Source organism: Artemia sp. Qi Xiang Cuo, chromosome 1, assembly GCF_049724085.1.
Source record: "Artemia sp. Qi Xiang Cuo chromosome 1, ASM4972408v1, whole genome shotgun sequence".
Classification (NCBI taxonomy): Eukaryota; Metazoa; Arthropoda; class Branchiopoda; order Anostraca; family Artemiidae; genus Artemia; species Artemia sp. Qi Xiang Cuo.
In genome coordinates, this window is record NC_142794.1 from 75,943,702 (window position 1) to 75,970,026 (window position 26,325).

General features: G+C 33.9%; 1 protein-coding gene across 1 annotated transcript in view; it reads right to left on the reverse strand.

The window, feature by feature from the left end:
• Positions 1–388: 388 nt before the first annotated feature.
• Positions 389–26,325, reverse strand: part of AdamTS-A (ADAM metallopeptidase with thrombospondin type 1 motif A) — a 646,314-nt gene continuing 620,377 nt past the window's right edge. The window contains exons 36-39 of the mRNA XM_089091831.1: positions 21,758–21,897; positions 16,387–16,583; positions 10,895–11,013; positions 389–7,505 (exon numbers count right to left, since the gene is read on the reverse strand). Coding sequence (XP_088947957.1) covers positions 10,918–11,013; positions 16,387–16,583; positions 21,758–21,897 — 433 coding nt within the window. The 3' untranslated portion in view covers positions 389–7,505; positions 10,895–10,917. The remainder of the gene's footprint in view (positions 7,506–10,894; positions 11,014–16,386; positions 16,584–21,757; positions 21,898–26,325) is intronic.

Here is a 26,325-nt window from a genome sequence, read left to right on the forward strand (position 1 = left end):
TCAATGCACAAGGAATTGAGTTAAATGTATTTTTATATATATATATTTTTTTTAATTAAAACCCATATTGAACTGAAACTGAACTGAATTGAAGTGCTTAATTTTTATTCATAGAAAAAATAAATCTAAAATATCCATCCACTCATATCCATTATCATGTCTTAGAAATCAGAATTTACATACGGAAGGTTAATTAATCTTTGAAATTTAAGCAATTTAATGGCTGTGATTTCCAAAAAAATATTACACACACACAAAAACACATAAAAATCACTTTCTATGTTTTTTGGAAAAAAAAAGTAAAAAAGGAAGACTACCTTCAAAACTAATTACAGCTACTCATTACCCAAAATACAGCGTAAAATGATGGCAAGTATTTTATTAAAAACAATATAACAGAATAAAACATTATATTAACAAACTCTTAAAATAAAATTAAAAAGACAAAAAAAAACTCTTTTTTACTGTTACTATGTAAACCGGAATGAAATGGTACTTAAATAGGTTTGTATCATTTAACCTACGATCAAACCCGAAGAAAAGTTTCTATGGGCTTAAGAATCAGTGGATCTTCTCTCGCGAAGTTTGTCTTCGACAAACTTCTCCAGTAGGAATCTACAATCGACAGGACTTAAAAATCAAATATTCTTATGTTCAAAATCATTTTCTTTCACGGAAGTTAAAAAAAGAACCTGGTTTTAGAAAAAAGATTAAATAGAACAAAGACACTAATCATATCTGAAAATTGACCTCCATCCGAATCAGAACTTTAACTGGTTTACAGTGCTTTCAAAATCGATTCTAAACTAATGCTCGACAGAAACATATCCGTGTGCTAATTTCTACACTTTTTAACACTCCGAAAAAGGACACAAAACCTGTAAAAAAAAAAAAAAAAAAAAGAGAAAAAGTAGTCGTACAAATCACGAAACCTGAAAAAAAAGAGACTGACTGCAATAAAGTATTTAGGAAGTGTCTATTCATCTCGCCTGGTTTTGTTAACTGTATATTATATAATTTTTTTTATTAAGTGTATCTTATAATTCACTTCTGGGAAATAGGAACGTCTTATTGAATCAAAATATTGATAATATTTGATTATTTTTTTTTAATAAAATACCGGTTTATTACTGATACTATTGAAATTCTAAAAACATATGTACTGAAAATGAGAAGTTTCTGAAATAAGGATAGGTACATAGGTTATTTAAAAATTTAATTAAATCTTGGGTAAATAGTTAAAATTATACAAAAATTCTTGTTTTTTAATTACCCATTGTCAATATTTTCAGCCTTGTTAGCTTACTTGAAAAAAAGTCAGTAAAACGATTTGGTACAGACACTATAGTAATTGAATGTTATCTGAATCAGGGTTGCCAAAACAAGTTTGCCCATTTTTGGCTAAACAAAAGAGTGCGACGTTAGGTTTTGCTTACACTTTAATTTGTTTCTCTTTTACTTGCTAATTATGCAACGATACGATCAGTTTTATTGGCGGTAAGTGACTGACTCTTATCATAAATATAGGGATAATACCCACAGCTATCAAGAAAATCTCTTGATAGTTGTGGTTGTTCTAGTTTGGCAAGTTCAAATTAAATTAATAAACAATTCATACGATAATACTTATTATTCAAACTAGCTATCAAAAGCAAAATAAATCTCATCAATAAAATAACTCTGTTTTTAAGTAGTAAAACAAAGCGTCAGGATGAAAACTAAAAATTAGTCTTCATTTTTTTTTGGATAATTCAGATTTTGTTTATTTAGATATAGTCTACAATGATACATACAAACATAGGTATGCAAAAAAAGATTCGTGAAAGATTGCATATACTATTATCTATTTAGTAAAAAAAAAATGGAAAAAATTTGGGAAGAAAAAAAATTCAAACATAATCGATCAAACCAACGAAAAACAGATGGACCCAAATAAAATTAAACTGTATGTTTTGTATATATAGGTGGGTAAAATATCTGAAAACAGCTGTGTTGAAAATTTGTCGGGATGAATTAATTTACTTCTTGCTTGGCAACCCTCGGCTAGAGCAGAGGTTATTTACTCAAGCTTCAAACAAATGTCAAATACTGATCTTTGCAAAAAAAAAATTAACAATCTATTCGGTGGAAGGGGGATGTATCCATAGACATATACTTTGAATTTGATAATAATATTTAATAATAATTTAATACGAGTACGTCTATGTGCGTATCATACGACATACTAAATACAAAAATCCAAATGACACTTTTTATATCTAATCACACAATGAAGTCACTTAAGAATCCTGTATATACAGTCTACCCAACTCTTTTGAGTCCATAAACAAACAGAGAAATTGTCACAAAAGGAATCTTAGAAGGTTCCTTTTGTTTCTTTCTATACTGGTATTGAGAAAAGGCAACGTAATGCAAAGCACAATGTAAATAACAGTTTAACAACTATACAGGTGTAGTAAAATTGGAATAAGATTTGAAAGATAGATTCAAAATGGACTTGATAGACTCGAGTTAAGAAATACACATGGAGGGAAACCATTAATTCCAAACAATACATACAACTCCGAGTGCAACCGACTGCAACAACAACAGAAATCTTCCAAGACTTTCCCAGTGTTTTTCAGCAAATAAATATAAACTATTCAAGACGTAACTCTTCCGAGTCTATAAAGAATCAGAAATGTTTTAAAAAAATGGTCGAGTAAGAGGGTTTCTCAGGGGGTTGAGAAGAAAGGGTTTCAGAAAGTTTTTCTGTGCCTTTCTACATTAGTCTTGAGAAAAGGCCATGTAATACATAAGACAATGCAAATTAAAGCTTAACAACTATTCTAGGGTACTGGAATCAGAATAAAACTTGGCAGAGAGACTCGAAAGGAAACCATTGATTCTATACAGGAATGCAACCAATGGCGAAATCAAAAAGTAAAAAAAAATTACTAAGTCAGCCTCGTATAAGTTTATTGTCTTTAAAATAAAGCATGATTTTTTCTAGGCTATAATTTGATTACAAGCTTCAAATCAGTCTTTCACGGATCAGTCCATGCAAGATAAATATTTGAATATATTTCAAAAATATAAAAAAAGACTTCCTTTTTTTTAGCTGCGTTTTTTTTAGGAACAGTACTGATTTACAAAATTTGTAGTGTTGAGAGCGTTTGTCTATTCATTTATAAGTTTAACGTTAACACTGGTAAGAACTTCGACCAAGTTCTTCTTATTTAGATTCACCAGAGTCAATATCGCACGTCTTTTCTTCGAAACCATAACCCTACTAACAAGTTTCAATGGATGTGTTCCAAAAGCCAATTATCGTTATTTATGAATTATTTATTATTACCTAAAATGGCTAAGAGCTAAAATTCTATCTTTTATATGATTAGAATAAGCAAAACTGTTAAAATTTTAGTTATTTCTTCACTTATCCTGATTGCCACTGTCGGAACAGCCTAGCAATGAGCGAAGCAGGGTCCACAGTAACCGGAAGTTTAAAACTGCGTCTTACAAAACATTCTTGTACGAAAAATTTATTGTTTACTGCTGATTGAGGAATAATACCTATTATTTCGGTTTATATTTATTAATTTATATTTATTAATTTGGTTTATATTTCGGTTTACCCATTATTTCGGTTAGTAAACGCTTTGTGAGAAAAATTTTCTCCGGGAATCCCTCGAAAATGGTGCCAAAGCAAAATGAAAATTGTACCATTGCAATTTGCATGCTCTACCACTTATAAACGAATATTTTCTTCCCTCCCCCTTTGAAAGCCCGAAAAACCCCATTTTAGCTAGGATAGCAATGATGTGTCCCATATACAGCATTCACAAAGTTTATCTATTATCGGGTGGCTTACAATAACTAACTCATTGTCAATAATGATTGCCTCCTTGAACACAGCCTAAACGCAGTAGCGTCAATTTGGGAGGGGTAATGGGGTGGCATTTGACACTTCTAGATTTTTCTGACCCCTCTTGGATTTCATTAAAAATACTTTTTTGGTATTTTTACTGAGAAAAAACGAAAAAAAGAATGAGTTGCCCCCCCCCTGGATTTTGAAAAATAACTTTACCTCCCCCCTCCCCTTCAACATTTTAGTAAATTGAAGCCAGTCACTACATAGTTTACAAAGATCCAAAAATAAACGCTGGTTCTAAAAAATAATATTGAATAGATGATAATATGTAGCGTAATCCTGTTGTAACTTTTTATTACGAATTTCCTTATATGATACTCAGTTTACTGAATATTACGTCAATACATCGTTAAGAGAGAAAAAACTTGAAAGATCTAAAGAAGAATTAAAATGGTAATCTTGTTATAGCTGCATCATCAAGAATAAATTTTAACATTTTACCAAGAAACACAAATTACATCTTAGAATCGACTTTCTTGACAAAGAATGTCTATTGCAAAGAACATTTGCTAAATGTCACACAAATGAAAGTAAAACTGTTATTATAACTTGGGATCCTTATTATCCAGCTCAGAGGTGGTTCTGGCCTCTTTTGCACCCCGGGCAAAATCTTGATTAGCGCCTCCCTGTCTCTCAAAATTTTCAGGCCAAATTGTAACAGAATTTTTATTTACTAACAAGGTTTTCATTTATTAATAAAATTTTAAATTATTTGAATTTGAATTTTCTTGCTTTATATGAGAAAAGATATGGAAAAAATGAAAATTTCAATTTGCATTCAATTTGCTTATGCTTATTGCCATCTGGACCCTATATTTTACTATAATACAAATGAAATTTCAAAAATTACAAAATGATTATAACTGTAAGATTATTTATTTGAAATTTTGCACTACTAAAATTATGCACCCGGGGTAAGTGCCCCCGCGCCCCCCCCCCCAAACAAAAACCATATTATCCCCTTTAATCTGCTATAGTCATTCAACAGGCATTATATGACAGTTTTCTTCAAAATTTAGATTCATGGCACACCCCTTAAACTAATCAATTTTTTATCAGTTTGTCCGACACATTTTCTCCTACTTTATTGGGTTTCCAGGATATTTATAATTTTTACTTTTTCCAAAATGTATTATATCTTCTTTTTTTAATCACTGAAAAGTTAGGGAAACGGAACTTTTAATACAAAATGTACTTGATCTTGGATAAATAAAAAAAAAGACGTGTGCAAAAAACTGCTCAGTAAGTCCAACTTAACAGATGACTAGACATCAATGTCTAAGTACAATAACTCAATCACAATTTGCTTACTATTTTATAAGCATCCTGATTGATCCATGAGGGACTATTTTCCTGGTTACCAGAGGATCAGCCAAAACATTCAATAAGAAAATATTGGTCAGATGCAAAAGCATTTCTGATTCTCGGAACCAGAGAGCTTTTGCAGAAAAACACCTATAAGAAGGAGCTAAGGATAGGCTGGACTAATAACCTGAAGTGATAAAAAAAAAAATTCTAACAGAAGTAAAGAGCAAAGTTGAAACTTAGACCGAATAAAAGTTATTAGTTGGCAAGACATAGCAAGACCAACTATGCAAGACATAGAAGCTCTAATTCATATTGTAAGGCAATTATGCAAGATATATTTTCTACTCCCGTTGTTTGGTCACTGAGTAGCAATTGTATATAAATATTTAATTGTTTTCTTGTTTATTCTTACTTAATGTTATATCTTTGCTCTTATTAGCTGCACGTTTCTTGTTTTTCTTTGGCAAAGCTGATGACGTCTTGTTGGTGAAACATTTGTGCTATTGTTCTTCTTACTGGACGGTCTACGTCCATAGACGGTCCATGATTGACGCATTGTTTTTGCACTATTTTTTTCTTGTTTTAGCAGATAAATCTGATACTCACCAAGACAAGGAGCAGAGCCACATTTAATTCCAGAATTCCCAGAAATAATTGTCTGACAAATGCAAAACAACCCAAACAACGGTTAACTCAGAACAAAAAGTGCCAAAAAAAAGTCTTCATGACCCAAAACCTTTGTTTAGCATAAAAAACAGACATAAACTGTCGAATTAACCGTAGTAATTAACTGACATTAAATCAAATTTTTGGTGTAAAACAGCACCTTTGAATTTCCACAGCCGATAAGGTCCAAAAAGTTTTTTTCTTCCCCATAACCTGATATAATACAAAAAAAAAACCTACTAGCTTAAAGAATGTATTCGTAGATTTATTTACTCTTTGTGGAAAAAAAACAAACGTTTCTTCAGCTAAAGAGAAAAAACTTAATCTAAATAAGAATATTTAAATTTACATTAAACTGAAAAAATAAAAGATAAAGAGAATAAAGGAGCTCAAAAGAGACATTGCAGAGGAGGAATAAAAGTAAAAGCTATGGTAACCATACTTATTCCTGTATTTTTCCCGAGCTTTCAACTATCCTGTGTATGATTTAGTTCTATTGTTTATTTCAGAAATAAAATAAAAGTAATTCACATAAAGCTTTAAATGTTTAGCTTAAGAATATTACAAATCTGTAAAATATTTGGAATTTACAGAAATTATCAGCTATTTACAGCAATTATTATTTATATTGTTTACATCTAAGGTAAGGTTAAGCATACATTTCTTCCTTCAAGCTCAAAAGGCTTGCCTACCACACATGTCTTATTTGTATTCGGCAGTGTTACTAGCATAATTTAGCGCGTGCTCTATACATAGTCGAGGCTATAAAATAAAGACTAGAAAAAAAGTCACAATAATGTAAATTTCTGGTGGTTTACTTCAACCCAGGCTTTGCACGAAGCTACATAAGAATCATTTGTGAACAGCCCAGAAGGTGATTGGAGGGATATATTATGATTCCTAAATTCAGTTAAAAGACCATGAGGGTAGCTAGAGATTTATCCTGGGGTGGGGGTTGCAGAAAGGTAAATTAATTTCTTCTGTCAAAACTTATTTTTACACTGACTTTAATAGCTTCTACATAGGATAATTGGCTTTGAAGTGACCAACCCCTTCTCCCCGTCTGCAACTAGCTACACCCATACCAAAAACTAAAGGAATCTTGCAAGACTGGAAACTTGATCGAACCGTCGAGATAAAATCTTAGAATATAATCTAGCCGAACTTTGCTTGGAAGTAATCCTATGTCTTCTGTGTTTTTTTTTTAATTCGACTGGGCCCGCTTCACGGCTTGTGACACTTCACGGCTTCTTCTTTTTTTAAGCTAATGTACTAGCATCACTAAGGTTAATGTCATCTTCGGTTTCCTATGATTTTTGACTGAGTATAAAAATGCAAAGATAGTCATTGGACAGATTCATCTATGTTTAATGCTTTTAGCCAATAGAATTTCACCGTTCTTATGCAGGTTCGTTCAGCGCCCTTGAATAACTTATGTGCCGCTAGTGAGATCTAGACAGAAACAGATGCAACTCTCTTCCAGCTGTTACAAATTGGCAATATTGCACTTTTCATACATGTTAGCAAAGTCCATAAACGGGATTTGTTCACACAACAGCTTAATTGAGATTCAACTTGACAGATCTTCAGTTTAGGGTGTCAGAGATTCGGCTTATATCTGAAATACAAATGCCTTTAAACATACACTTACAAACAAACAGATATTCTATGTATAAAATCAAATGTCTGTTTGTGTGTGTGTGCGGTTTTTTTGTGGGTCTAGAGAATCGTTTTCGCAGAAAAATAAACTAAACTAATCAAATTAGGAGCGTGAACTTTAGTAGAACAAATTTTAAACGATGAGAACGGACATTGGTTATAAAAACGCGCAAAGTGTAAACTAGAAAAAGAAAATCACAAAACTAAGAAACCCGAAGTGTGACATCATGAAAACAAGGGTCCAGAGACCTAAGGTCCTATGTGCTAGATAATAGCAAATGAAACGAGCTGAAATTGAAGGTTAGAGTACTTTTGGGGACCAAAGTCTTGAACATGTTGAAGGAGGTGGAACATCGGACAAAGCCAGCTCCTTTGCTAGTCTATATGTATAAACTCAAGTAAGTGTGTGTGTGTGTTTTGTGTTTACACTTTTTCTTGGATACTGAAAAATAAAGTAAAACCGACAAGCTAAAAAGATGAAATAATACAGACTAATTTTGCAAGATATAGTGCCAGAATAAGAAGCGTACGACTTTTTGCAAGCAAAAGTATTCTGCTAATATAATACGTATACGTCCATACTTACTGTTAATAGTTATTTATCGTATACTTACATATTTGATAAGGTTTTGAAAACCAAAAAAACATTAGTTTTTGTTACTTGAAATTGTTTATTGCAACTAAATCAACTAAACATTCAATAAACAACGAATATCAGTCATGCTAAGAGCGGAATTGATACGGCTGCGAGCAAAGGGTGGCAAGTGTTTGTTGAAATTAAATCAACCAGGCATTCACTAAAGCACGAATAGCTTTCTTTTTAAGGATGGTATTGATATGGATGGCACTCCCTCTTCTTCTCGGCAATGCAAGTTTATTGCAGTTTTAGGGTCCTGTGGAGTAGTAAATTGTTTTTTGTAACTTTTCGCAGTAATCATCATTTTTAGAGAATGCTATTGTAAATATATAAATTCACAAACCAATAAACCACTTTAGCCATTGAGCTATAGCAAAAAAAAAATGTTACACTAACATAATCAGACCGGTTACCGATGGGCACAACAATCCAGTTCTGCTATAATAACATCTAAAAAATTTAATTCAAAACGTTGGAAAAATATTTCATATTATGATGAAAATTTGACAATCCATATCTATTAAATTCGTATAGCAAAACAAGAAACAAATATTTTTATATATTTAAAATTAACTTTATTATTTTACCAGATAGCAATAGATGGCGTTGACTGTTTTTCTTAGAGATAAGCTTAAGTGTTTTCCCCTTTTATTTTATTCTTCTGCGTAAGATTTTTTTTTCTTTATCGTTGTTTTGCCTTTTATATCTCTATTGTTTATTCTTTTTTATTAGTTCATTATCAGCTATAGTTTATTCCCCTTTTTAATTATCCTGTCCTTGAAGAGCCCGTATATTGAATAAAAAAGCAAATATAGGACACACAATAGACGTTATATTTAAGCCACAATAAACGTCCGGTTTTTCAGAAATTCCAGCGGTGAAGGTAACCTCCTAAAAAATATTTCGACAATATGCTGGCTTCAATAAATCTATAACGGTGTATCAATTTCCACATATCAAATTATTTAGATATCTCTAAATATTTTTGTCCGAAAAGATAACAGTGATTGGTCATTTAAAATAAGCTTTTTCTCTCAAGTACAAACATAAATAGAGAAGTGGAGCAAGGAAAAAAAAGAGGAAACGAAAATCATGTCGAAAAAGTGAAGCCCTAGAAAAAAATCAAAAGAAAAACCACTAAACATATGCGAAAACTGCTATGTGTGTTCTACCATAAGTAGAGGAGAACTACGCTTATATGGAGCAGGAGTAAAGCCGAAACAGTGAAGTATACTATATAGTCACACCCCTTGCAACTACGCTGTCAAATAGGAAGTTGCTTTATCCTGGGAATTATAAAGAATAAACTCAGTCTTTGTATATCGGCCAAAACTCCTAGAAGCTTATTGCTTTCCCATTTTCTTAGAGGCAAAGAAGTATTTCTAATAATTTTTATCTGTTTTAGCACCATTGTCAAGGGATTACTTCTGCAACGAAAAGCAATGTGTGCTTACCAGTTTTGGGGAACAGTAAATGAATAAATAACCAGAAGTTGGTGAATTAAGGGTTGCCTGTTAGAGAGGCTCTGTGGTTTGCCTGTTAGAGAGGCTCTGTGGTTTGCTTGTTAGAGAGGATGTGTGGTTTGCCTGTTGGAGAGGCTCTGTGGTTTGCCTTTTGGACAGGCTCTGTGGTTTGCCTGTTAGAGAGGCTCTGTGGTTTGCCTGTTAGAGAGGCTCTGTGGTTTGCCTGTTAGAGAGACTCTGTGGTTGGCCTGTTAGAGAGGCTCTGTGGTTTGCCTGTTAGAGAGGCTCTGTAGTTTGCCTGCTAGAGAGGCTCTGTGGTATGCTTGTTAGAGAGGATGCAAATATACAGTAAAATAAAGCACAGCGAGATCTACGACTAGATGACATGTGACAACAAGCATCACAAGGAATACCAAATGAAAATAATGGAGAAAGAAATCTGTTGCTGAAGAAAAGTAACAGGCATGATCACACCGACTCGTAAACAAAATCTGCGATTAGAAGAGAAGCAACAGTGAAAATCATAACGAATTCCAGGAGAGGGAGGAAGGAGGAATTGAATTCATGCCAGAATTTCTTAACTCAATTGAAATTACTTTTGTGACACCTCATGACTTAAAACTATTAATGAATATAAAACTATCCATGAATATAAAACAATTTCTTAATTCAATTAAAATTGCTGATTTCATACCTCATGAATTCAAACTAAAGAATAACGTGATGATTAGGCTAATGTGTAATTAGATAATTAAATATATACAAGTCAGTCGCGTGTTGAGTGCCGAGGGCCAGGCAAAGCCCGGGCTTCCGGTACTATACAAGCCGAAGTATTGGATTTTTTTGGTATTCTTTTCTATTTACTATTAAAAAAAGCTCCTTAACTCCGAAAAAATACTACAGAATAGATTTTTAGCTTTTAAGGTTAGTACAGCAAATCAACTTTTACTTTTCTCATAATTATCTGCATTTCTGGCACATTAATGTATTTTTCAACATTAAGAACTCAATATTAGCGTATTCAGTAGAATCTTACATTAAATCGCACAAGGCTGTTTTTTGCTACTACCTAAAGATTAAAAAATCTTGCATAGCTCATATTGATTTGGATGGTGCATAATCCGTTGGGAAATTTTTCTATTTTTTTCTAGGGATGAACATGCTGAAACCTCAACAGAGTTATGTAAGCCCACCATATGTACAAGAAAAAGCAGCAAATTTAATTGAAAACGGGAAAACTATTGTTACCTTATCGTGGGGAAAAAGAATATTTATGTGGGTATCACATCTAGCTTAAGTCCTGTTGATGAATCTGGTTTGCATTTTCCACAAAATCCTCCACACTTTCCTTGCACCTTTTGATAATCCTAAAATTAGAGACTTTATTTAAATACATAACTTGTTAATTTGGAAAATTCCTTATTTTCATTTTTCGTTTTTTTTTTAGAAACTTAAAATTGTACTAATTCATTAAACTTAAAATTTTCATATATTTTTAGATCCCATTAAATGTTTATTAAAATAAGAGAAATTTTTCAATGATCGTGTGCATCATAATAACCAAAACATAAAGGCTTATATTAAACTTTAAACATTTTTTCTTATGGCCCGAGAGTACACTAGTGCAAGGGCAGGCAAACTGCGTTGAACAAGCCGCAAAAATTATAAGAAACATGCGTTATACATTCAGTGCTCCAAGGAGAATCACTACTGTGTGTAAGATTACCCATACCACATACTCCTTAAGTAACGGGGAAATCATTAAGTGGTACAAGTAGGTAGCAAGATCACTTTAATTTTAAAGAGCAATTAAAATGAACAATTTTCAATATATATAAACTTCTACACATTATCTTATATCTTTTCAGAAGATATTATGTAATTTATATATATATAATATATATATATATATATATATATATATATATATATATATATATATATATATATATATATATATATATATATATATATATATATATATATATATATATATATATATATATATATATATATATATATATATATATATATATATATATATATATATATATATATATATATATATATATATATTTATTATCTTATGTCGCATATATTATCTTTTAGAAGATGATAAACCAAACAAAAGAGATTGAGAAGGGAAAAGGAAACAGAAAGGAAAACAAACAAAATTAAATTTAGTATTAATGTGAAGTTAGCATTACTTTTGGGTTTAACGTAGCGTTTATATGTTACCTGATGCATTGACTAAAACCCGCCATATATGCTCTTGGTAGATTTCTGGAATTTTCAAAAGCCATTTTGTAATTTAATTTTTTCATTCCAAGGGTTAAAGAAAGGATAATGATAATATTAAAAACAATAATATTAAAAACCGATAATAATATTCAATTATATTTAAACTGATAATAAAATATAAAAATTGAAAAAAAAACCCAATATTAAAAGCCGATATTAAGAAGGGCATAAATGAGGTACGAGAAACAAGCCACGTCTCCGGCAAGAAATGTTTCAGCACTTTTAGCTTTAAGTCTATATACCACATTATTCAAATACGCAATATAACTTTTAAAGTCTTTTTTTTCAAATCCTCGAGCAAACTGTTGCAGTAAAAAGCATTAGAGCCTTATTTTAATTTCCTCCATAATTGTGCAACTGTGAGATGGAGTACGTTGTTTGTTTTTGCGCATGACATTTAACTAGAAAATATGCAATGGGTGCTACATATCAAACGACAAAAATTGGCCCCAGCACAAAAATTAATCTAGAGGGTTTTTACGACTTCTCCTATATCTTTTTTTTACACTTCTGTGTAATTTACGTGGTTTTGGTTGCTTTCGATGCTTATACCTCCCCCTCCCGCACTGAACATAACATTTCCTTGATAAGCATCCTGGGACTGAAGCTTTTCATTATATGCGTCAATGACATAGGTTACCAACTCGTCAGTCCTCCACACAAGTTTGCTAAGACAATACCATTGTCGTTGTAGCTGTCCATTAACACGAAGACCAAGTCAAATCTTATGTTTACCTACAAGTAGATCTTCTAGAAATAGAAAAAAATGTTGATATATGGATGGTGAATTTCACCAACAAAAAAGCTATCCAAGTAAAAAGAGTTATCAGTCATCCGATTGAAGATGTCATCATCCTGACTTCATCTGTAGAGGTAAAGCTGTCAAGCCATTTCAAAAATTTCGTGTTCAGGAAAAAAAAATTTCCCATTCAACCTTTCGTGGGGCATACACCTCAGTTTAGCCCGAGCTTCCAGGTATCTTGATGCACGAGAACATTGTGTGTGAATTTTGGTCCTAAAAACCTTTTACCGACCAATTTGATTATCGCTCACTTCATTGCACTAGGCCGGTTAGTGAATCCAGATAATCTTTTTTGCTCGAACTTCTAAACTTTAACAGCCATTCTCTTGATGACCAAAATAGGTTTTTACTGACAAGCTATAGTGCGGATTAGATACATATCCTTCACTAGGAGATTTGATATGGTACCAATATGGTACAATGTTTTTTAAGGAACTGGTTGCCTCTAATGAGCTACTTCCACTATTAAGAGTGTGTGCCATGGCAAGAGGGTCTCCTGAGGGGTACAGCCACCCCACCCTTAATCCTTGAAAAAAAGCTGCAATTTTATTTGGAATGTGCTCCAGGGAGATATCATTAGCTTCAAAAACCCATCTTCTGATTCCAAGGTAAACAGAGTTTGACTGTTAGCATATTGGACCCTTAGTTATAAGCACCAGGTTCCATCAAGGATGTCATTAAAAAACCCTAGCAGGATAAGTAAGATATTAGGTGGGGGAGGCTGCTAATATTTTAAATAGTTGAACAGAACTACCTAAGAAAAGAGCCATAGTATTTCAGGACCGGCTAAGAGAACCAGGTTGAAACTGCGCAGGGATATTGAGGGCCTTGTTGACACAAATCAAAAGACCCTATGTGCGTCGTGAAAAGCACCTATCTGCAGTATTTAAATAACAGCTAAGGTTATGAAGGAGGTTAATGCAATGTTAGGGAGGATGCTGAGCTCAATCATTAGACACTTTCTGTAGCCAGGTTGTTAAAGGGGCGTGCACACAAACGGCTGATCCTATTAACTTCATAAATTTAAAATATGTTGAGAAAGGGTGTTTAACTAAACCAAAAGATTAAATCGAAATTTAAAGAAAGTTTCAAGAGGATGAGGAACTAAACAAAAGACACAATCTGTATACCGGTTGTTAAAAATGTATCTGCAATAACTCAGGAACGGCTAAGGGTGTTAAACTGAAACTTTCGGAGAATCCCAAGGAAGATGTCAATCTAAACTAAAAGGTGCTAAGTGCACCCATTTTGTCAGAAAAAATTATCTGCAATATCTCAGGAATAACTAAGAGTATTAAGTTGAAAATTTCAGAAAATTATGAGGGAGTGTTAACCACCCCCCTAAAAGAATAGAGCCAATTGGCATACATGTAGTCAAAAGGGCGTGCGTTAAATAATTTAGGTAGGACTAAGAGTTTAAATTAACAGTTCAGGCCCAGAAATTTTGCATATTTTCAACCCATTTAGTTCAACAATGTTGCCCCTAACCATCTATCCAAAGTTCTATAGTACATTTATTATTAAAATCTGTTAGGATTTTTTCTGACATTTAAATGGCAAGCTAAATTGCTAATTCTTATACAGAAGAACAGAATTATTTTTTTTAAACATTATTGAAAAAAAAATTATTATTTTTTTTCACACTTTTATTATCAACTAAAAAAGCAATGTCAATAAAAAAAAATAAAAAAAAAACTTTTTCTAAGAACGAGGTTTTCAAAGAAAAGTAGAGCTTTACCACCAAAAATTTGCAAGTTCTTTTTTAACATTGATAGATCTGAAACTTCTGAAGCTTCAAGGAGCAAGTATCAATATATATCAAACAGTTAGTCCACTTTCATGTGCTTTTATAAGCAAATATGGTTATTATGATGATTTTCTTTTTATGCTATAACAATAAAAATACACTGATGGAAATAAAAACTGTTTTCAGTAAGGTACAAATCACTCTTTGGCCTTTAGAAAGCCTAGGGGGGCGTTAGCTCTACTCACAGTTTTTTTTTCACAGTTAAAAAAAGTTTGGAAGAATAGGAAGATAAGTCTGCAAACCAAGATTAGAATATTAGAAGCTACAGTAATGACAGTGGTCAAATATGGCTCTGAAGCATGGACGCTCCGAAAAGCGGATGAAGATTTGCAAGATGTTTTCCAGATAAATTGCTTAAGGATTTTTCTGGGTACCCGACTGACTGACCGTATTTCAAATAAGAGGCTATAAGAAAAAAGTGGTTCAATATCGCTCTCTAGGGCTATAATGGAAGAAAGGTTGAGGTGGATAGGGAACGTTGTGCGGATGAAGGATGACAGATTGCCAAATATTGTTCTTATCGGCCAACCGTCTAGGGCTAAACGGAAAGCAGGTCGTCCCCGTCTGGGGTTGTAGGACGTCATAAAAAAAGATTTAAAGGAAATGGGAACTTTGTGGGCGGGTGTAAAAAGGGAGGCTTTGAATATATTGGGGTGGAGGAGGAGCGTGCGTAGCTGTGTTTGCCTCAGGCGGCTTGGTGCTGCGGTGAGTTGTTGGTAGTAGTAGTAGTTTAAGTAGGAAATATTATTTGACTTTATTTCTCTTCATCTTTGTTTTAATGTAGTGCTAATTTCCTTTGAAAACTTCTTTTCCGAAAAAGTTTTTCTGAATCAATAAAAAAATAATAATAAATCAATACGTTTGATTTATGGTCAGTCGCAAAGTGGGTCGTAAAAAACTTATTGTAGATGTTTATTTTTTTTTATTGAAAAATAAGGTTGATAACCCCTCAATTACTTTCCAAACCTTGAAAAGGACGTACAAAGAAACCTGTACTTTTGATAACAAGTGTTTTAATAAACCCAATTAAAATGCGTCTTATTTCGTAGATGCTTTTGATTTTTGATAAATAAGATATGGAATTCTGTTCATGAATTTTGTCCTTAATCTTTAAAAGATACATAAAAAAAATTATCTTTTACTCTATGTGCCGCAATAGTACCTTACTTAACTTTGAAACAGTTATTTCAAGAAATATATAAGCCAGGAATGGCTTTCGCATTTGGTATAGATTTTTATTAAAGTTATAAAATTACTAATTAATTTATTTTTATTAGCCTACCACAAGGTTCTTTTTCTAACAGCAATACAATGACAATTCAATTATTGTTAGATCAATAAATGATCACTTCCGTTCAAAGTAGTATTAATGCTGGGGACACAAAGTATGCTCCACAGGGACCTCATTAAAACTCCATTTCAGACGGGACTTACAAATCATCCAGGTGGTTGGAGGGGGGTGTCCAACTCAAAGGAGGACCACTATTGATTCTTGCTCGTTAGAACAAGAATGAGCTTATTTGCACAGTATTAATTGTTTTTTTTTTTTGGGGGGGGGGGTGATACTAATAACCATAGGCTTTTTTTTTCTCTTTTTCAATCTCTCGTTCTTCCTCTTTCTCGGTCTCTCTTTATTTTTGCCCCTGTGGGCGGCTGTTTGAATTGCTGAGTAATTTTCAATTATATTTAAGACAAATAGCAACTCTTATGAGAGAAAACTTGGTGCTTAAGTATAATTTATATTTGTCTCTTTTTCTGTTGGTTAGATTCAAAGTATTTTACTCATTAACCACCGAGTTCAAATGGTACGGAGATATATTTCAAACTTACATCTAGCCTGTTTACCCAGAGTGAAGACTTCTCGCCATGTCCAATCCAATTGATATGATTGGCTACTCGAAAACCAGTGCCTTCCAAGTTAATAGAGAATCTTCCCTGTGGGCAGTTGGCAGTGCTGTAACAATCACCAGCTTCACCAAATGGAATCAATGCCCCTCGTAATGGCTTTGCATACGCAAATTCATTAGCTATAAATAAACAATTATAAAGACACTTGACATTGGCTAAGTAAACCTATCAAATTGGCTAATTTGATGCCCATTGGCTTTATTCCATTCCCTACCTCCATTGGCAATTAGATCCCAATTAAATCCCTAAAGTATCATTGGCCAAGTAGATCCCCAAGAATGTTTTCTTCATAGGTGATTTATTTTTTGCTGATCAATCGTAGACCCTCTTACATTCTTATGCTACGTAGCTTACATTACGAAATAAAAATGTGAACAGGTTTTTTTTTTATATAAACTCACTGGTTACTTTATTTAAAGATTAAGCAATAAATTTTCTTAATGAATTCGAATTTAATCACAATATTATAGACACAGCCCATTTAATCACCATATTATAAACACTGTTTCCTTACTAGCAAGGAGTTCCCTTTGCAAGTTTTTTAGATGTAGCCCACTTTATGGGCCACACACCATTGCTTTTATCAAGTGGTAATTTGGCTTTTAGTCCTCCTCAAAAGTAGCCTAATTCTTTCTTTGCTTGAGCTTCATTTAATTCATTCATCTTTGCCACTAGCTTGTAGATGTAGTGTAACCTATTTCCCGATCAATAATTTGTTTACTGGTTTTGTATGGAGGCAAATATTTGCAAATTCTCGTTAAGTGGCTGTTTTAGCTACAAATGATAAAGCTTTTTACAATTTGACGTCTGAAAACTTAACAGCAGTGGTAGATTTGTTCGCTGCTTAAAAATGTATATTCTAGTGCTGAATTCCTTTACCTCAGTGGCATGATCTCCAAAGAACCGTGTTTTCTTTAGTAGAAATCATGCGTCTTTTTTAATAGAAATTAAGTTCTTGGGATTTCTCTTCGTATCTCCATGAACAACATAAAAGAGGAAACAAAAGGAGGGTCTCTATAAATAAAAGAGCGACGAGTGGCATTTTTATCGAAGTTGGTAATTTAGTACTCGTAATTTATCCACTGCCTCACATTTGGCTCTGATACTCCTTGCAAAACAAATGACCCAATAGGTGCTTTAACTGGTCATCTTAGTCGACTTCGGTGGAATTTTGTTCCAGATAATGCTGAAAGCCCTATCTTCCTTAAAATACAACAAATTAAAGAAACTCGTTTAAACACACAATTTAGTTATGAAGTCCAAGCCGAGAACCCAGTATCATCAAATCCGTTAATTTTCCCAGTTCAAGAAACCTTTCGATAAGAGAAGCACTGAGAGATAATTTTGAACCGTGATTGTTTATACGATACTGATATTTTAGCCCCAAGCTTAAGTCCGTCTGAGGAGATAATTCGGGGAAGCGTAGTAGTACGATATTTTGAGAGGATACATGTTACTGTTGATTTTACTTAATCACAACAGCTCTTTAATTAGTACTGTCTTGTTAGATAATATCAGTGACTAAGACCTGACTATTTTCATATAGATTGATTACAGATATGGCAACTGCCAAAGGCACTTTTCTTGACCTGCACTAATTTATCAACTTTATCAACTTTCAACTTCAACTTCGATTTAATTTGAACTTCAATTTCAACTTCAATTTATCAACTTTACCAACTTCAACTTCAACTTTCAAACACATTTCTACTCGTCTTCCGCTTAGGGAAAGCTACTACTTTAGGTTCTCACTTAAATAGTGTCCCAGACCGGTTCCCCTTAGGATCTGAGCTCAAGGCAACAGTTTGATAGTTTCGTGACAAGGCATAAAAAGTCGGGACAGGGGTTCGCTAATTTTGATACCCAAGGAAATCAAACAAACAGGATCTTAATTCACAAATTTCTTTTATTTTTTCTCGACGTGCTGTGCCAATGCACGGAAATATAAGAGACAAGGATTTTTTTTCGATTTTTTTTTAATTTTACGTACAAAAAAAAGTACTTTTCAAAGTGTAGGAGGAACGATTAACTTACGAACCCCCTTCCCCTTCCCAATTGACATGACAGTAGGGCCTCTGCGAAATTTTGTCCAGAACTTTCCCTCAGTTAGAGCCCTAACGGGTCTAGCAGACATAAATTTTTTATTCTTATGGACTTTTGGCGCTCTTAGGGGGGATGGAGGTAGTAAATCCACGAGTATAGGTTTCTTGCTCTCTCCCCTCTACATTATTGACTAGTCTTTTCCCAGCAAAATCGTTTTTGCAAGAATGATCCCATTGGTACCAATCGTACTCACTATGGTGCAATTTAAATTATTCTGTGGATTTTTCCAGGATACTAAGATTTCCTCAAAATCCCTGATTTTAGATAACTTTAAATTTCTTGGGTATCGAAATTAGAAAGCTGCTCCCTCGACTATAGATCTATAGGGGTCCTACTCAGGCACCGAAGCACCAACTTTAGTTTTACCGACCACTATATCAGAGTACTATATAATGTTATGAATGTTGAACGTCCTTGTACTGCTTGCTTATTGAACCAAAAACTTGCGTTTTGGCTCTGAGATTTCAAATAAAGATTGTCCTACTATTAACAATACAAACAAAATGGAGTAATTTCCAATAAAAACTGTCTACATTGGAATTGCTTCAATTAAAAGACTTTCCTCAAATTTTATTAAAAAGAGAACAAAATCCAAATGTACTTTATTAATGAGCCTAATGTAATCTAAAATTTAAAAACTGACAAGCAAAAACTTTTCTAGCAAAGTGATTCGAAGATAAAACTTGACAAAGAAAATGATTGAAACAATTAACCAATTTAGCGTAAACAGCCAGGGTTCCCTCCCTATAAAATTAAGTCGAACTCATGCTTCACTAAGGCTAGGATCTATAATTATAAGATGTGAAAATTGCAGCGTTAATTCCAGTAGGGGCGGGAGAGAAGAAGTAGCCCTCTTATACGTGCTTACCACTCCTTTTCACTTTATATGTCCTTTTTATTTTTGAGTACAAAATTATTTTTTAAATTTACTTCATCAAATGGGCCTGTTTTTTTATTGTTGTTTCTAAACTTATACCCTACTTTCCGAAATGCCCTGAATCCCTACATCAGAATAAGGCCTACGGTGGCAGAGTAGGGTTATTCTAAAACAAATTCTCGTTTGATGCCCCTCTTCCCTTACACCTCGTCTTCCTAAGACCCCAAAATGCACGCTTAGTCAAAATTATTCCTCCAAATGATAGGAAGCTCGAAGGCCCCCCCCCTCACCCATTTGAAGAACTTCTAAAGAAATATTGGAAGTCCAAGCATAGAATTTATTTTTGGGCTGCAACAACCCCCTCGAGATACCCCTACCCCTTAAGGTTGGTGTGCAACGACACAACTTTGTATATAGTAATTAGGACACAAGTGAGTCAATACTGTCAAATGATGAGGCTTTCAAATTTTCTAGCTATACTAAATAAGAATTTTTTATGGACTACAAAAATCTTGTGCTTGGGGACTACTCCACCCAAACGTGGCTGTGTGACCACAGAAACCAAAAAACTGTATATATTGGTCCTGATGAGATTGTAAGCAAGCGACTATCTTGGAACTTTTATATGACGTTTTTTGATGCTTGTGCCAAAAATTTTGCTTTGCACTAAAAAATAGCAAAAAACAGTTGTTCATTTGTAAAGTATCTTTCCAAACAGTTCTTGGTAACCAACTGTATGTAAGGAGCGACCCGGCTCAAAGGTAATCGTATCGACCCAATGGTCCTATAATATCGGGAGAGGGCTCATTTGAACTTAAGAAGTTCTAGTGTCCTATTTAAGGGACCAAAAAGATTAGAGGGCAACTAGGCCCCCTCTCCCACGCTTTTTTTTTTACCAAAATCGTCCGATTAAAACCTTGAGATAGCCATTTTGTTCAACATAGTTGAAAGACCCAATAACTATAATTTTGGATATAACATAAACCCCTCTATATCCCCAGGGAAAAGGTCTTTATGTTATGAAAATTGCCCATTGTTTACGCATAATATTTGTTATTGGGAAGCTTCCATACATTTTAGGGTGGGAAAATTAATTTTTTGGTGTTTTTTTTTTCACAGGGGAACTTTCCAAGGGGAGGGAAGTTTCCAGGAGGTGAAATCGTCAGAGAAAATTATACACAGGGTGAATTTGCTAGAATTCCGATACAATATTTTTTTATATTTCTTGCTTTCTGTTTTCTGTCTCAATTTTACGCGTGGAGTTGTTAAGGGTAATTGTCCTGGGTAAATTTTCACCGGGATTGAATTGTCTAGAAAAAATATTCGCGGGGTGGGTATTTCTCCGTGGAGGTTGGGCCAGATTTCCTTGAAGGGGGTTGCCTCTTTCTCAACACCTCACTCTTTACGCTAAAGTTCGAATTTTGTACGAATTCACAAGGGTTTTCACAAGGGTTTTCACAATTCACAAGACGCTTTTTTCAAAAGTACTAAAAACTTTAGCGCAAAGACGGAGGTGTTGAGGAGGAGGTAAACCCCTTCATATGCGTAATAATTTCTGTTCGTTTTAATTTTAATGTTTCTCCTTAGTTTCAGCTAAAAAAAAGTTTTTTTTTATTTAATGTTACAGAGAAACGGCACTAAAAAATTAAATTTCCGAGTAAGCCCGGTCCTGGTATTTTACAACCATTGTCTCAATGCAATCAATCACCCCTTGAGAAACCAACTGCAACATGACAAAAAAGCATTCACGCATTCACGCCAAGGGTCATATTCATTTTTTTTTTAAGGATTTTTTTTTTGTTAAAAAGAGGGGTTACAAAAGTTTTTTTTTTGGGGGGGGGGGGGTACAAAAAACACTTTAAAAAGCGCATCAAAAATGTCTTTATATTTTTTTTTACGTTCTTATGATTTGGACAAACATTTAGGGGGAGGGGGAGGTCCCCTGGATACGGCCTTGATTCACACCATTTTCAGGGATAATGTGTATTTCCCCCTTCTTCATAGAAAAGTAGTATTCATTTCCTGAAGTTGCTTTTTGGTTCTGAGACTTCTTAGTGTCAATTCTTATATTTGTATGACCTGTTGTTGACTGGCCTCTCAAATTCAGCATATATTAACCCAACAACGTCCTATAAAACAACAATTGGGATATTCACTTCTTTCTAAAGCTAAAAGAGGGAGCATTTGCATCTAAAAATAGCTCAGCCAAAATTTTGCAAAGCTTTAAAGGACCATTTTAAATATGAATCACCCTAAAAATCCTGCAATAAAGTAGCAAGGCTTTAATTTTAACAAATTAATTGAACAACTTACTTATCACTCGAAGCGACGTGACATTTAGCCGTATTTTGGAGAAAACAGTGACTCCGGGTTTTTTACTTTTGCTAACAACCTCACAATCGCAGTCATCTCTTCTGGCACCATCATATGGGCAGCTATCTGGTTTTCTAAGCCTAATAAAATTGGATAATTAAAGAGACCATGCAAATAATCGCTCTTTACTCACAAGGTTAAGATTTAATTATGTTATTTAGGTTTTCTGTTCACTGTATGAAGGATATTTAACCTGGTGTCCCATCATGGGCATAAACACTTATTGATGAAGGAATTGGACTCCTTGTTCATACATATGTATCTTTATCTCTTTAAACGAGCAATAATTTTATTTATTTATTTACGTGTGTGTTTATGTGCGTGTGTTTATGTGTGTGTGTGTGTTTTTATTTTTTTGTGTGTGTGTTTTTTTGAGTGTTTATCTGTGTGTTTCTGTCTGTGTGTTTTTTTTTGTGTGTGTGTTTTTTTGTGTGTGTGTGTGTGGGTATTTTTTTATGTGCTTGTGCGTGAAAGTATTTTAGAGCAAGTGAGTCTTAGAGTTAGTGAGATAGTGAGATTGAGAGTGTGAGAGACTGAGATAGAGATAGAGTGAGAGAGAGAGAGATATAGTGTGAGATATAGAGTTAGACTGACAGAGAGCGAGTGTGTGTGTGTGAGTGCGTGTGTGTGTGTGTGTGTGTGTGTGTATGTCTGTGTGTCTATATTTGTGTCAGAGTGAGAGTGACAATATGTCATTGAGTGAGTGTGTGTGTGTGTGTGTGAGTGTGTGTGTGTGTATGTGTGTGTGTGAGTGGTAGCTTTACGAGGTAGCTTTGTTCACGCATGCTAATAGTAGGTCGGAACTATATGACACTAAAAAATGGATATAAAAGCTAAAAAAGAAGGACGTTCAGGCTAGCTATTTGCTATATATGAAAAAAAAATGGTTCGAAATTGCCAAACATAGGCTACAGATGATTTGCTTTACGAGGTATCTTTGTTCCTACATTTAAATACCAGGACGAAAAAATTAAACTTACAAATATATACACTGAAAAAAAAAGAAAAAAAAATCAGGCTCGCTATATATATCCTACATCTGAAAAACTAATGGCTCGAGATAATAAGACATAGTTCATAGGCCGCCAGTGATTTGGTATTTTTGTGCAGGCATGTTAATAGAAGGCTGAAAATATATGGGCCTCAAAATATATGTAAGCTAAAAAACAATTTCATATTTTTGCTAGCTATTTGCTATGCTTAGAAAAACTACGACTCAATGATATATAACTCATAGGCTTTGTCGATTTTCCTCGGGGATGTTAGTAACACAGTTAACCACAAACAGGCTTTGATTTTCGGGTTTACTGTGATTTTACTCTCTTATATTTGAGGGGTGTTCTTATCGAAATTTTCAAAATTCAATTTTGAAATTAGAAATAGGTTATTGTTCTGTTAAATCTGTACAATATCATGAATTTCTATAGCAATTTTAGAAAACTGAACGACGTTAAAACCCGTGGAGATTATATTAGTCCCCTTTCAATGCTTCACAGCCTTTCGACTACAAAAATGACACAAAAAGTGCCAAATGGCACTTTACGGTGGGTTTATCAAGAGAAATCATAAAAAACAGGCCGACAGGATTAAGAAGTTTGAATTAAGCCTTTTTGTTTCGCTTAGCGTTTAAATGAGTCCTTAAACGTCTCTATGTGATGTTATATAACTTTCTGTTACTATGGAATGTGTTTGGTCCTCACAGCTACGCCTGCAAATATGAGCAGGGAGGGCATAACGAATACTCAACTAGATGGCTGCTGACATCTACAATTGAGTCTAACGATACCTATCCGCATAGAAAATGTTATTGATTCTAACGGGTCAATACTGGATGTCAACATCCGGCTGGAATACTATGATAAGAAGGTGACATCATCAGATAAGGTTAATTATTTTCTTAAATGTCAACATCCAGCTGGAATACTATGATAGGAAGGTGACATCATCAGATAAGGTTAATTATTTTCTTAAATGTCAACATCCGGTTGGAATACTATGATAAGAAGGTAACATCATCAGATAAGGTTAATTATTTTCTTGGTCGATTTGTTGTTGTTTGTCTAGGTGTAATGACTCCACTCTTTCAAGGTCGATTTGTTGTTGTTTGTCTAGGTGTAATGACTATAGGGGGAAGTGAATTTCTGAGAAGTTGATTAACATAATCGGTAAGGGAATGTATTGATGCGATAACGGGAAACAGGATTACGTGTCTCCTTCTAAGCCAATCAGGAAAGTTTTGTAAGGTTTCCCATTATATGAGAATTTGCCCTTGAGATTTTGTATATAACGGGCATGCGTTATGATTAAAGTTTCATAAGGTTCTAAGACACCATGGATAAAGCATCGGATATTATTGACTTGGAAGCTTTGGCTACAGTGATTTATAATGTGAGTTCAGTTTAGTAATTTTCGTAGTTTATTTCCAAATAAAATCATTTTACATAGTCTCCCCTCCAGTAAATTCAAATTCAGGGGGTACCACCCCCCCCCAATACAAACTCCACTATATGATGTTTATACACGATAGAAAGCATAAAATACGCACTTTTTTTTCCGTGTACCCCCCCCCCCCCTCCCCCCCCTGTTTCCGACTTTAATTCTGTTTTTCATAAATTCTGTACAATTACCTAAAATCTAGTGTCAACTTTCTGTCAATCCCTTAGCTATTAAGCCGCTATGGTTTGACTTACAGATTTCTCGCATAGATTTAAATTGCTGATAATTACTGTCACCCTTTAAAGTACATCCGGCTTCTTAACGAAGGATTGTTTTTCCCATCAAATTAAAAACAGTCTCGCGTGGAAAGAGAGATTATTGTTAATTAACCTTTGTATAGCTTCAAAGCCTTGCAAAATTCTATGTTATCTGAAAGAACAGAGAACAAATTATCTGTAAAATTAATATACATATATTTAGGACATTGGAAATTATGTAAAAGGAAGAATGAAACGAGTAATTTCCAAATTAAGGTCTAACAAATATTTTTAGGACATTATGTAAAAGGGGGGAGGCGGGGAAGGGGCAATACTTCAATTTTAACACCTTCATTATAAGGTGAAAACAAACTGTTTCTTCGCATGAAAAGTAAGGGGGGTTAAGAAAAAGATACATAGCTTTATTATGAGTAAATTGAATAGCATTTTTAACCAATGATCGCAAATTTTATTTTTACTTTTTGTTTTGCTGAAAAGAGGGGAGAGGCTTCTTTGCGATAAATACTTTCTAGACAAAATTACGGTTAGGGGGCGGGTGGTTCTAATTTTTCTTCTGTAAAAAAGGGAATCATTTTTCCAAACTAAATTTTTTCTTCTTTTTTAAGGATGATTCCGCCAAATGCCTACCGCCTCCTGAAAAGAGAGCAAGGGGTAATAATAAAACCCCTGCGAAGGCGACAGTTGCGCAGTATGGCCGCTGGCCGAGGCCCTCCAGACAATTGATGCCTGCCCAAGTCCAATCCAATCAGGAACCAATGCAGCCTGCCAGTGACATCGCTATCACCGCATTTGTGCAAACCGTAATAGCAGAACCATCCAGGGGCACGCTTTACCAGCCCCCTCCATCCTCCATGCAAGCTGCTTTGCCAGGACATTCAAGAACTGCCATGTCTACTCAAGATTGTGAGGTTGCCCCCCCATCTTACTTTGCCCGAGTTTTCAAGCACACAAGTGCAGCTGGAATATAAAAATGTAAGCATTTTTACCTCTACTTTCTACCTGGTCATAGAAATATCTATCTATTTCTTCAAATTTTTTTTAGTCTTTTCTTTTCACCATTTTTCAACACTGTAAAAGTGTGTCAGAGATATTAAAATGTTATTTTCACTATAATCCCCCCCAAACCCTTTGTTTTAAATTTCACTGCTCCCTCCCCTCAGAGATACCTAAATATAATGTAATTTTTTTGCTTGTCAAAGAAACCGCTTTTTTCTATCACCTTATTTTCTCTGCCTACTGCAGACTTATTCGCTATCTTTTCAACCTCATGATAATATTTTTCGCTAATTACTAGTTTACTGTTAGAGAGTCCTTTATCTCACCATTTGAAACTAATAATGCTATTTTTCGCTAGAATATTATAGTTTTAAGAGACTTAGAAGTAAGCCATTCTTTTCATCACAGTAAAAGCGTGTAAAAGATATTAAAGGATATCGTTCCCCTTTTTAAATCATGTCAATTATTGCATACATTCAGCCTACTGAATTCTCATAGCAAAGCCAAAGAAGGCACTATATCCTGGACATAATTTCCACAAAGCAAAGTCTTTACGTTTAAAACAATTTTCTATCGGAAAGAGTTGTATATAGCATGAAAGGGATAGGCTAGCTAATAAAGAGCCCCAGTTTTTTTTCAAAGCCGATATAGAGTATTAATATAAAATTTTTTTGATGAGTTGTTTGAACAAAATCCAAACCTTCTATGTCATCTTGTATTAAGTTGGAACTTTCAGAATATACGATGTAAACTGAGCACATGTAAATAATAATCCAATTTTTAAAAATAGGGATGATC